This window comes from Leucoraja erinacea, chromosome 5 (genome assembly GCF_028641065.1).
Source record: "Leucoraja erinacea ecotype New England chromosome 5, Leri_hhj_1, whole genome shotgun sequence".
Taxonomy (NCBI): Eukaryota; Metazoa; Chordata; class Chondrichthyes; order Rajiformes; family Rajidae; genus Leucoraja; species Leucoraja erinaceus.
Genome location: NC_073381.1, coordinates 47349056 through 47363566, shown reverse-complemented (window position 1 = coordinate 47363566; position 14511 = coordinate 47349056). Strand labels below are relative to the sequence as shown.

At 40.8% G+C, this 14511-nt stretch overlaps 1 protein-coding gene across 1 annotated transcript in view; it reads right to left on the bottom strand.

Annotated features, from left to right (window-relative positions):
- The window catches only part of LOC129697201 (XK-related protein 6-like), a 357932-nt gene extending 345817 nt beyond the window's left edge, over positions 1 to 12115 (bottom strand). The window contains 2 exon segments of the mRNA XM_055635528.1: positions 11510 to 11860; positions 11862 to 12115. Of these exon segments, the coding sequence (XP_055491503.1) occupies positions 11510 to 11860; positions 11862 to 12055 (545 nt within the window). The 5' untranslated portion in view covers positions 12056 to 12115.
- Positions 12116 to 14511: the final 2396 nt, after the last annotated feature.

The following is a 14511-nucleotide window of genomic DNA, read 5'->3' as shown; positions in this document are numbered from 1 at the left end:
TAAAAATTTAGACTTTTTTTGTCTGGTTTTGGCAGAGTAACGAATCAAATGCAAAACGCCGTACACCCACACACCCACCGAGTTTTAAAAGTATATAGATATTTCAATATGTAGCTCAAAAATACTTGCAGCAACTTTAAAATGACACAGGCAAATACAATTGTTTTTCAGTTACTGAATGTTTTGCGTCCAAAGTTGTAATGACCCGAAGGACAATTCTCCCAGTATATCACCAACTTCATCTCAAAGCATGTTATTTTTAAATAATGCAAGCAATTTTTTTCCACTTCTCAATTACCCACAAATTCAGGAAAAAAAAGGGAATCACGATATGCTCTAAAAACTCTAAATAGCCAGGAATAACTAAATTTGTGCAAAAACAAACACAAAGTGCTGGAGTAACTCAGCAGGCAGGGCAGCATCTCTGGAAAACATGGATAGGTGAAGTTTTGGGTCGTGACCCTTCAACTACAATATGTAGTTTCCTAATACATATGTGCAATTGGATCATATAATAAGCCCAAATAAGAGTGGCAGATTTAATTCTCCAGTAAACTGCCACATTAGTAAACCAGATGATTTTTCTTTAAATAATCTGGTAGTTTCATGGTTTCTAGTACAAACCAGTTTTTAATTCTACCAAATAATTATTTTAACTTAAATTCACCAGCTGCCATGTTGAGATTCACTCTCGTGGCCTTGGATTGGCTGCTAATTGAGTAATCCTTCATTAAACTACATTCCCTTGCTCTGTTCTTTGCATAAAGGAAATTTTAATCTATATATTCTATCAAATCCTTTAATCATCCTTAGTACTTCAATTTGAGCAACCCTTAATCTTCTGGTCTAAAAAAAAACATAACCATAGGCAAGAATTGGTACGACATTTACCAAGAACCAACTAGCTAATTCCTACTTTGTTTGCACCCCCAGGAAAACACAATACTCATTTGGCACAGTTCTTATGCAACTTCCATAGAACAAAAAGATCCTTAAACATCCGTTAAAAGGAACCTACAGGGAAATGCAGCCAGGCATTCTCTATGCATATGCTATCTCATTGAAACCATGCGAAGGATATGTAGCTGTGGCAATATATTATTTCAAGTGCCAACCCTCCAGTCCTTTACAGCAGCTAGTTTAGTTTGTAATGTACACTACTGGAGCTAACTGGAGAGGACTTTTACTGATGCAAATTGCATACTTGATACACAAAAATTTTAAACACCTCTATTACAAAAAGTATAATATATGGATCAATGCAATTAGTAATCTCAGTATGTGTGGCTGTATTTGAATCCTCTAGGAATTTATCTGACTAGTACCCACTTTCTGAAGGATCATTAAATGCATGATTCTAGAGCAATTAAAACAGAGTTTGAACACCTTTTATTGTCAATGGTTTTATTTTTATTATATCATTTAAATAAAATATTGAACAGAACGAGTTTAAAGTAAAACAAAACCAGTTTCATTTTTACCGTTTGTCCAAGTGATTCATCACCAATATAATTTCCCCTAAATTTAAGATTTTATCTGAAAGGAAAAAAACCCATCAGAAACAAGAAAAGAGAATAATAGAATAATTAACCCATTAATTTCATAGATAAATATCTCGGGTATTTGCATTCCTTGATAAAGGCCTTGAACATTTCATTTCATATTCACAATGTACAGAATGTACACAACACAAAATGTACAGAAGTCACTACAATTCTACAGGAGAGAGAAAAAATATTCATGCCTTAAAAAACCCAATACAATGTGTAGAAGCGAGGAACTACAGATGCTGGTTTACCAAGGAAAGACACAAAATGCTGGGGTAACGCAACAGGTCTGGCAGTTTCACCAGAGAACATGGATAGGTGATGTTTTAGGTTGAGACCCTTGCAATGTATATTGCTTACCACAGTAACAGTGTTTGTCACAATGGAATATCATGTGCAACCCCAATTCACTTAATTACTGTAATTAAAACTAATTGTAGTAATACTAACAAACTCTTTCAGCATTTATATACAAGAATAAACTTTGTTGACATGACCTACATATACTCAGGATTGCACAGGATTGTAACAAAATATGCTGTGGAACTACTTGCTTACTTTGGAATATAAAAATGTCCTGCATTTACTTGAACTTGTCTTTTCATTTCTTCTCTAACTAAAACCCCTGTCTCACGGTGCGAGTCCACCCCCGAGTTTAAAACAAATCAAACTCCTGGTAATCACGTAGAATTAACGTAGCGGGAACGTTGGAACTCATAATGCTAACGGCAGGTACTCGGGAAACTTGTTAACTCGTGAAAATCTTTCAACATGATGAAAGATTTCCACGAGTCAAATTTACTCTTGAAGTAAAAATTTTAAACTTTTAAACTCGTGTAAGAACGTAGTAGCCCATGAGTTTACCGTAGTAACTCATGAGTCTACCGTGGGCACTCTTTAAATCAGCGGGACAGGCAGCATCTCTTGAGAGAAGGAATGGGTGACGGGATGATGTTTCCAAAATTCTGCTGCGTCTTTATGTTACTCCAGCACTGTGTGTTCACTTTTTGTCAACCAGCATCTGTCCTTTCTTGTGCATGACATTATTTGTATCCGTGGCAGTTGTCGCTCCCTTTAGTTTCCCAGGGGGTCGGGACGGGACGGGGGGGGACGGGGGGGGACGGGGACGGAGGGGGGGGAGGAGTGGGGGATGCTGCCTAGCGACGATCTCATTTATCCAACGAGTTACGCTCTCTTTAAGGATTAATTTCTAAATAACGACCAATTTCTCTTCAGTCGCTGTTATATCCGAGAATTGCTCCAGATGAACTCCTGGATTTGATTTTTTTCCTCCCGGGGGTAAAAGAAAAAACAAATGCACTTAAAGCACCACGGGTGGGATAGAGGCGTACGGCCAACGAACGGGGCCATATTATCCAGAATTAGTAAGATAAAACAAAAGGAACTGCATATGCTGGTTTAAACCGAAGATAGGTTCAAAAAGCTGGAGTAACTCAGCGGGACAGGCAGCATTTCTGGAGAAAAGGAATTGGCGAGATTTCGGGTCGGGACCCTTCTATAGACTGCAGTCTGCAGTCGCCTAGTCCATTTCACCGATGCTGTCTGACCCCCTGAGATTACTCCAGCTTTTTGTGTCACTCTACAGATTTGAGAGAGTGAGATTCACTGCCAGACATCGTCTGTACATTAACTGTACAAGAGTCGTTTCACATGATCGTAGTCAAGGAAACAGCAGCGTACCAATAGTCCGATTATTGTAGCGGTATAGCAAAGACATCTCTGCTGTCCGTTTTTCGTGTTTCATATATTTGTTGCTCCCCCCCCCCCACCTTTCCCTCCTTAAAGAGTGCCCACGGTAGACTCACAAATCACTACGGAAAACTCACGGGCTACTACGTTCTTACAACGAGTTTAAAAGTTTAAAATTTTTGCTTCAAGAGTAAATTAAACTCGTGGAAATCTTTAATCATGTTGAAAGATTTTCACGAGTTAACATGTTTCCCGAGTACCTGCCGTTGGCATTACGAGTCCCGACGTTCCCGCTACGTTAATTCTACGTGATTACCACGAGTTTGGTTTGTTTTAAACTCGGGATCACTCGTGGTTGGACTCGCACCATGAGACAGGGCCATAACTGACAAAGGATAAAACCCAAGTATTTCCTGGTCGTTAATTTTCACATGTCAGTAATAATACTATTTATTTGCTGCACTGATGGTATTTGCACTGCAGGGCAGATTCAGGCTCAATCCATAACTACATAAATAGGATTTGAAGGGTAGACCCAAAAGGTTGAATGTTCTCCTGTAAAATAAATTGAGACATCAAAGTGAATCTTAATGTCACACTGAAACCAACTCACTGTCTAGGGCGGCCACGGTGGCGCAGCGGTAGAGTTGCTGCCTTATGGGCCTGTCCCACTTAGGCGATTTTTTGGGCGACTACAGGCGACTGCCACAAAATTTGCAACATGCTGAACATTTTTTGGCAAGAGTGGCGACAATTTTTGCTGTCGTAGGTTGTCGCCAGGTGTCGTGGGTGAATTCAATTCAAATCGCCGAAGTGGGACAGGCCCATTACAGTGCCAGAGACCCGGGTTCGATCCCGTCTACGGGTGCTGTCTGTACGGAGTTTATACGTTCTGCCCGTGACCGCGTGGGTTTTCTCCGAGATCTTTGGTTTCCTCCCACACTCCAAAGACGTACAGGTATGTAGGTTAATTAGCTTGGTGTATGTGTAAATTGTCCCTTGTGTGTGTGTAGGGTAGTGTTAATGTGTGTGTATCGCTGGTCGGTGCGGACTCAGTTGGCCGAAGGGCCTGTTTCCGCACTGTATCTCTAAACTAAACTATTATTCTGGAAATAACATTGCACATTCAATCTATCATTACAAACTATCATTGGACGTAGGCAGACACGAAATGCTGGAGTAACTCAGCGGGACAGGCAGCATCTCTGGAGAGAAGGAATGGGTGACATTTTGGATCGAGACCCTTCTTCAAACTGATAGGAGCTCTCCTATTATTGGATGTATTCTTGGATTAAATCATGCCACTTAAACCTATGATTTGCAAGTTGAATGCAGTTAATTTTGTCCTTTGTTGTGTCAATGTGCACGTGATATTTTGAGAATGTACATGGGAATAAGGAATAGGAATAATTGTTTAAGAAAGAACTGCAGATGCTGTTAAATCAAAGGTAGACACAAAATGCTGGAGTAACTCAGCGGGTGATGCAACATCTATGGAGAAGGAATTGGTGACATTTCGGGTCGAGACCTTTCTTCAGACTGATGTCAGGGGGCGGGACAAAGAAAGAATGTAGGCGGAGACAGTAAGACTAGTGGGAGAACTGGGAAGGGGGCGGGGATGGAGAGAAAAAGCAAGGGCTACCTGAAGTTAGAGAGTCTACGTTCATACTGTTGAGGTGCAAACTACCCAAGCGAAATATGAGGTGCTGTTCCTCCAATTCGCTCTGGGCCTCACTCTGACAATGGAGGAGGCCCAGGACAGAAAGGTCAGATTGTGAATGGGAGAGGGAGTTGAATAGGAATAACATGGGCATGGAATTCTAGAATAATAAAGGTGTTGACAAAGGATTTGAGTGGTAGCTCTGGAGACAATTTATTTTCAGCACCGGGAGATAGCAACAGGTGAAAGGTTGCTGATGTATATATAATTCAAAAAGAGGAAGAAATCAGGAAGGACCAAAACAAATGAAAAGGAGGAAGAATGGAGACAAGGATCTGCAGATGCTGAAATCTTGAACAAAACACACAGTGCTGGAGTAACTTAGCACTCAGTAATGTAGCATTCCATCATTTCCTTAACACATGCTGCCTGGTTTGCTGCATTCCTCCAGCACTGTGTTTTTCAAGAGGAGAAAGAGATCTGGCAAGACCACAACAATGATGTAATTATCTTCTAGTGAACAATTACTCAAATACCACAAAAACAAAATACTGCAAATGGTGGAAAATGGGAATAACATGAAAAATATCTGGAAGTATTCAAGGTTTCAAGGTCAGTTTATTGTCACATGTACCAATTAAGGTACAGTCAAATTTGAATTACCATACAGCCATACTAAGTGAAAAGCAACAAGACACACGACCACATAAAAGTTAACATAAACATCCACCACAGTGGATTCCACATTCCTCATTGTGATGAAAGGCAATAAAGTTCAATAATGTAGAGTAAAAATCTAGAGTTAGCATTTGAGGTCAGTGACTTTACATCAGATCTGATGAATCAGTCAACCAATTTGTAGACTTTCAATACTTCTTCAAAGAGTTCTCAACAAATAACAATCATACCACCACCATTTGTTTAATTGCATATTTATATAATATTTGCCTCAAGAGTACTGGTCAACTTCAGACTATTTTCTCACTTGAGGAAAAATTCTCAAAGGGAAGTGAGCCTGCAAAAAGCTTCTCTTGCAAAATGTCAACAACTTCCTAAATTTGGCTTGAGCCCACACCTTGAATTCTTCACAACACTTAAGACTACAGTCAGCTTGAATCAGCAACCTAAAGCAAATTCAACAAATAAGACACGGTTGCAAGTTGCACCAAGGCAAAAGCATTAAATGCAGTTTTAGGTTTGTTATATGGTTCACTTTCATGATACAGATTTGTTCAGTGACTCGTATGCATTTAATGTAACACTATTGGGAAATCCTGCAAATTCTTTGATCCTCTCCGTCATATTTATGTCCTAAAATAATCTACTTCTTAGCAACTAACATTATAGTTCCATCCTGAAAGTCATAGGCACATCTATAACTGATAACAATGGAAACAAGTTCCCAGTGATTTGCTAACTAATTGTGGATCAGTTACCAATTCTGAAATGCAAAATGTATATCGACTACTAATTATTAATCTTACTTCAACCTCTAGATATGTTCTGTAGCACCAATCCAATCATTCTCTTTCATATTCAGCTTTCAGTCATAACCTTTCTCAATCACAAGCGCCAATGGAAATGAAAGCAAAATTATGGACGACTTTGCAACAGTAAAACACTAAATGAAAGATTAACACAAAAAGGTTACAAGGATCACCTAAACAGAAAAAGAGATACCACCAGGAGCTTCAAAGGCCACTATGCCAAGGGGAATCAAACCGAGAGCCAAAATTGATGTATGATTTGCATGTGAATGAGATATCTTGGATTATACACAGAAAAGGCCACGCAAGCATGGCTCCCTTTTTCAAAGAAAAAATATTGTTTAGGACAATCAAATAGGCATTACATCCAATGAATGAAAAATATATGCAACTACAAAAGGAAGCATCAGTTATTAGGCACGTTGTCTCAAGCAGATTAGTCTGAAAGTACCTTAAACATGCTTCCCCCTTGTGTTGTATTATATTTTACACCAAGATTTATGAAAATAAAAAACTTGATCATTCATTCTTTCCTCACATAATCTGCAATCTTCTTAACCTTGAAAATGACATCACATTATCTCAATATGCAAACTGACATATTTTTCATTTGGGAATTTAACGATATTGTTAACAGCCTTTTCATGACCTTCTCAATGGACCCACTCCTATCAACTCATGTTTATACAACTATTTGTATTTTCTCATTATTAGCTTCAAAAGTCCTCTATTTCAAGAGAAATGAAATGACAGTTGTTAGAAGGGAAGGCAAGCAAGTTATCTTAAAAGAGATAATACAAAAGACTTTCTCGCATGCAATAACCCATTATTCACAACAAACGAATCAATGCCAATGGCACTTCAGTACCAATCAACTATAAGAAATAGTGACTTGAAACAGGCAGTCAAAGGTGTAGGAGAGGAACCAATCAGAAAGTAGACAAAAGTGCTGGAGAAACTCAGCAGGTGTAGCAGCATCTATGGAGCGAAGGAAATAGGCAACGTTTCGGGCCAAAACCCGTCTTCAGAAATATCCAAGTTCCCAATCAATAAAATAGAACTGATCAGGTCAGTGTAAAAGGGTTTGCAGCAAATATAAAATCAACCATTATTCTTAGCCCTAGAAAATTCTAACAAAACTTCAAAAGATATCATGAAAAACAATTGGGTTCTGTACAAATAATGCCACCATAGTAAGTGAACAAGGTAGGATAGAGGTCCGTCACAACCTACATGACCATACATGGATTTAGGCTCCAAAATAATTTCAGAACAGCTACCACCAGGTTCCAAAGAATGGTTTCTTCTCATCAATCATCAGGCTCTTGAAACACATTGCAAAACCCTAAACACAACCCCACATCAGCTACAACTGTTATAGGGTTTTTTTATAGGTTGGATTACATGTTTCAGGTTACATTATTGTGACCTGAAACATTTCTGTTTAGCTAGCAAACTGATAATACACATCTGCGTGCAGCGAGAATTTAATTGACAATTACATGATAATTCACATGGCGCTCAAACACTCTTGAAAAATGTAATGTCCAATGAACACATTTGCCAAAGTATCATCTTCAGACTACTGTTCGGCTCAGAAAGCAATATAAGCGAAAATACAAGAGAATCTCTTCATTGCACAGTTTATAAGTGCGTTGAAAGCAAAATCCAATACAAGTTCTACAGCCTTCAAAGTTAAGCCTGGAGAGAAGTTAACAGTTTAACAAAGGTGGTAGTGACTCAAAAGACTCTGTAATTAAACATGTACAATTTTAAGCCCTAGGCAAGAATAGACTTCAGAAAGCAGTTTTGAGCAGAATTTGGGTGACAAAAAAAGTTACAATGACATGGAAGCCTCAACATCATTTCAATGCTAGATGTTGTTACAAAAAAACGCACAATGCAGCTCCTGGCATTTCTATAATAAAACATCCTATGGTTTACAGAAACGGTAAATACAAATCAAACCGCCCTAAAATGAAAAATTAGAAGAGATAACGGAAGCTTGATTAGTGAGTTTAAATAAAAATAGCATAAAAAGGGAGAACATAATAGAAAGATTTGGAAAGAGAAGTCCATTATTTAGTGACATGCCAGTTGAAGATGCAACTGGCAACGGTAAAGCAATAAGCATGGGAGATGTGCTCAAGACCAAAATTGGTGAAACAAAGAAATCAGTGAAGGCATTTTTAGAATACAGAATGGAAATTTTACAACAGATTTGTGGAAGTGAACTTTCCATGTCCCCTTCATGATGGGAAAACGTTCCACCCAATATCTACTCATTTCAAAATAGCACATTCTGGTCAGGAGATTGACAACAAACAAGGTTAGAGCCAACCCTTCACCAACCATGGCACAGGGAAGTGTACTTCTACACAAATTTATCAAAGGCCTTTCACTTACATAAAAAAGCAGAGAATCCCAATTGCTGGAGAACAACTGTATTCAAAATGTTTACATTTGGCCACAGGGAATACGATGCATAAAATCAAACTCAAGTACAATAGATAAAGCAAAGGAGAAGATACAAAGTGCAAAATTTAGTCCTCAGCTTGTAATGCTGCCTGCCAAATTAGTGCCCACATTTTATTCAATGTGTTGAAACTCGCCAATTATTTTTCAATTCCGACCACAGTACTTAAACATCCTGATCAAAGTCTTTCTTCCTGGTGCAGTCTTCATCCTTGTCTTCTCTAACCGACTGCATAATATCCTATCCTCTATTCATCCATTGAGGTCCCCATTAAGTTGGACATTCCTCACGGTTCACTTCTCACCTATCCAACCACAACCCTCAAATCAGCTAGACTACGTCCAATTACATACTGGGAAAATTTTAAAGGTTTAAATTTGCAATTTTCTTTCTTTTTTGTTCAAAGTTATTCATGTACATAGCCCATCTCATTGCTATAATTTCCACCAATTCTACAACTCTACATGATCTCTACATTCCTTCAACATTGACCACCAGTAGTTTTCCCCATGTTTTCTGCAACCTACCTCGAGATAATCCAAACCGAACCTTTTAACCATCAATCCTTTTGTCTTCGGACCCTCCATAAAACCTATTGGCCACGGTTTTAGGCACCCTCCCAATATATCCTTTGGCTAAATGTCAACTTTCAACTAATTGAGTCATGTACATCTCATTAAAAAGTTATTAAATTAGAAAATCACATTTTAAACATTGTTGGGAACTTATGTATAAATAACCATTGTACCACATTCTAACAGCCCTACCATGATAACAGAATTGGTAAAAAATTATGATTGCACATTACCAGATTCAAACATTTATTCACAATTTGCTTATAAGGCTGCAGCAAGTAAGACTTTCATTATTCTGGTTCATATTACAAATAAACAGCCTTGAAACAAAATCGTAGGACTTTAGAGAATACAATGTTCTCCAGATCATCTTCTCCAATGCTGACATAAATTACTGAATATATTATGGTGAGTGTATGCTTTGTATTTTTTTAATAATTCCAAAATAATCAAAGACCCCCAAGGGATGTTCTATAATTGTCACGAAGAAAGACAGCACCTTTAAAAATCTGTAATGACCACAGGAACAATGATCACAATCGTCCACCTTAATGGAGAAAAGGTGCAAATGTGCTTTCTTCAAACATTACCCAATTAACAGCACATACATGATCATTCCATCTCTAGACACAATGCACAAACCAACACTTGATATTCACACAAATAGTGACAATATCATATAATTCAATAAAGGCAGGGTCATTTCAGAAAAATCCATGAACAATACAACATTTTCTCTAAATTTTGCAATACAAATGGAACTTGGGGCCAGTAATGTTTGATGTGTTTTCCTTAGGATGTAAAATGCTGTGTAGATACTGTGCACGAGACACATGTTTTATGCAATCAATTATGTCCAATATGGTTGCCTTACACAATTCGATTGATAAAAATGGACCATTCTTGGAAGAAGTCTGACAACTAAAACAATTATACCAAAACATTTTTACTCATTATATAAATTTAACTTGACAAGTCGATATCTATCACAGCTCCCCTCCAAAGATGCGACCTTCATTTTTACAAAAATGTAATACTCACACGTGTCAGATTTACCACACTCACTCCACAAATATGCTGAATGTTTCAAATAACATAAAAGCAGTGCTCTTTCGTTTATTCTCAACTGTTGTGTCACCCACTTATTTTAAAAGATCAACCAGAATGAATACATTGTCATGTACTTCCATCAAACCTTAATGCCAGGTATAATTTCTGTGCACAATCAGTGCAAATTTCAGGTTTGTGCATTCAGCTTCTCAAAATAAGTAGCAATGAATTGTATTTTTCGAATAGTAATTCTTGCCCTAACAGCATGCTGTCAACGATCACTGCATATTAATGCATTGTAATTATGACAGCAAATGCATTAACAATGATCTTTAAAAAAATCTGTCCATAAAATAGCAGTCCATGTTTCAAACGAAGATATCCAGTAGGGCCGTTTGAAATATAATCACTCCATTTTCTAAAAAAAAAACAGACCCACATTGTATTACATATTTGTATTATTCCCATATTCACCACACCTGCTGGGTTTATTAATACCCACCCACAATAAACGCAGTTAATATTGCATGGATCAATGAGCATTTCTCAATGGAGGTCACCCCCATACTACTCCAAAAGCTGGTATGGGAGCCACGAATCGTCTTATATGATTCACTCTCACCGCTGCGCCATTTTTCTGCTATCCGCAGACCGTACAACACCTGTAGTGATACTGATCAACTATAAACTCGAATACCATTTCTGGCGTCCAACGAATTTGCAGACCGACTACTTAAAACATGCCTTTACAGGGAGGAAAAATATATTTTAAAAAGTCATCTTTCACTGGCATCCTTCCACTTACTCCAGCTGCGGGACACGAACGCCCACCGATCCTGCCACGCAATCTTGCATTATCTTGAATCCGATTTCGATGGAGATGAACCCTCCGACGCAAAATTAAACCCAAAGGATTAGTCAGGGAGAGGGAAGGGGGACACCTTTGATTCATTTATTGTAAAATCGCCCGCCGGTGCGCGCACACACACACTCACACAAAATACCTCCACACTTGTCCCAGCTGCAAGATGTGAATGACCGACTGCCAGATCCATACCGAGGTCCTGCAGCAGCGGTTGTAGCCGGGCCGCCTGCTGCTGAGACCCTCCACACCCCCGAGACCCCCGCCGGCGTAATCCTGCATGAACCACCTGAAGCTGAGAATTTGCACCAGCACGGACGGCACCAACACGAAGAAGAGCGTCAAGCCGAACCACCAGTAGTCCTGCTTCAGGTAGTAGTCGGCCGCCAGCCAGAGGTCGGTCCCCACGTCCGAGAAGAAGATGAGCAGCGCGATCACGATCCAAAGGCAGTCGAGCACCGGATGGTCGCCCCCCCTTCAGGCTGCACAGCGATCTCCTTAGGCAGGCACTCCGGCAGCCCCAGTAACAAGAGGAGGTGTTGCAGCAGTGGCAGATGTGGAAAGAACTACTCGCCTCCGGGCCCCCGTTCAGCTGCTGCTGCTCGTCGCCCCCTTCGGTCACCGTCTCGTCCAGGTTGTGTAGCTGGGCGAAACCGGTAACCCCGACGCCGTCAGATTTCGCGGCCATCTTGGCGGGTGCCTGGCACGCTCCGCTTCCGGGGTTACGGCGGCCGCGCGGAAATGTGGAGGGGGGCGGGGCTGGTGAGGGAGGGAGGTGGGGGGCGGGGCTGGTGAGGGAGGGAGGTGGGGGGGCGGGGCTGGTGAGGGAGGGAGGGGGGGGCGGGGCTGTTGAGGGAGGGAGGTGGGGGGGGCGGGGCTGGTGAGGGAGGGAGGTGGGGGCGGGGCTGGTGAGGGAGGGAGGGGTGGGGGCGGGGCTGGTGAGGGAGGGAGGTGGGGGGGCGGGGCTGGTGAAGGAGGGAGGGGGGGGCGGGGGCGGGTGAGGGAGGGAGGTGGGGGGGGGGGCGGGGCTGGTGAGGGAGGGAGGTGGGGGGGCGGGGCTGGTGAGGGAGGGAGGTGGGGGGCGGGGCTGGTGAGGGAGGGAGGGTGGGGGGCGGGGCTGGTGAAGGAGGGAGGTGGGGGGCGGGGCTGGTGAGGGAGGTGGGGGGGGGCGGGGGGGCGGGGCTGGTGAGGGAGGGAGGTGGGGGGGCGGGGCTGGTGAGGGAGGGAGGGGGGGGGGGGTGAGGGAGGGGCTGGATGGGGAGATGGGGAGGGGCCGACGGTGGGTGGGGCTATAGCAGGAGGGGCGGGGCTAGCGGAGGAGGGAGGGTGGGGGGGGGTGCGGAGGCGGAGGCTGACCTCACTTCCGCATGCCGCAGGGAGGAGGGGGCGAGGCCAGTTAGAAGGGGCGGGGTGTTGTAGACCACCCCCTCGATCCCACCCTTCCCCCCCACTGTGGTCACGGCCGGGACCGGCTGCCTGTGTTTGGAATGCACTCGTGCATGAAGTCAAATTGCCAGTTCCCCTGGCGGGTCCCAACAGTGACAGAGAGCCTGGTGCAGCGCATCGCATCGTGTGGTACTATTCAACCGCTCCTGCCTTCTAACCTAAAGAGTTTCGTCGCGACACCCGGAAAATTAGGTATTTTAACGTATTTAAAAAATCACACTTTGAGCCCCCCTTCAGCAGAGGCTGCTTTGCTTTTATTTTTAATCCAGAACTATACCCATGAAGCAAGGCTTTACAGTGATACCCGCGACCGTAATGATGCAGTCATAATCTTTAAATAATTACAATAAATTATTTGATTCGTGTTTTGAAGCGTTTGTTAACCCACCCAGCAGTGACAGATAGGTCGTGAAAGAATCGCATTAAAGTCGAAAAAGTGGGTTGGGCAAAAAGTCAAGTATCAAATCTGGCTGAAAGAAATGTGTAGGAAGGAACTGCAGATGCTGTACACCGAAAATAGACTCAAAATGCTGGAGTAATTCAGTAGGACAGGCAGCATCACTGGATAGAAGGAATTACATAAATAAATAAATAAATTTAGCAATGTTACAAATTTTTGAGATTAAAAAAATCAAGTCTGCAATTTATCCCATCAGATGAAGCATAAAAAGAAGTTTAATTTGACACCTAATTCACTTTCATATCATCAGTATTAAAAATGTTATGGCCATTTTCATACTCGGAAATTAGCATCTTGTTCCCTAATGCTTTTCCATTGACTTAACACAAAGGCTGTGATCGAGGACAGCCCATAACTTTCTTAAAAATTAAGAGAACTGAATGAAATGTCCAGTTATTATAGATTGAAGCATTCTGAAACAAATATAAAACATCTTACTTGGATTACCTAATTGTAGCTAATTACAAAAGTGACCGTTGTGACGGAAATAGTAATAAACACCCAGACTGCCTTGAAAATTCAAAAATGTGATATTCTCAAGATCAGAACTTTAATATTATTGTATAATATGCTGTAACTCCGTAACAGATAGGTAAATAAATTACGATTTCTAGCAATAGACCAAGTCTTTATGAAGATCAGTTGCTAGCTGGTACATTGGCATATCATAATCAGTAGCATCATCATACTCCTCAGATTGTAACCAATAAACCACTGTACACCTTGTTTTTCCTCAACATTTCAATTTTGGCTTTGTAAACTACAAGTTTTTGCTCTTCAAACCACACATGACATGCCTTTCTGCCCACTACTTTCCCATTAAGAATGTCCTGCAGATTCCATTTCTTAAGAAAAGGATATTTTTTAAATATAGCCTAAGTATCCAAATAACAAACGAATCCCATTCACACAGGAATTCACAACATAATATGATTTTTAAATCTCACTGTCATGTATTTATATGCCAGATGGAAGGAATTGTTTAATTGTTTGTAAGTATAGAATATAAATTGTTGATCTCTCCATCATTGTTCCCATTTTGTAGTACCTTACAATGAATCGGCGTTTCGAAATGTTAACCATTTCACAAAATAAAAACAGAAAATGCTGGAAATACTTTCTAATGTTAATAATGTGATTTTGTAAGTATAGAATATAAATGCGTACTTACAAAATCACATTATTAACATATTGCATGTAATTCTTCAGTCAGAGCAAATGCCATATTTTTTATTTCA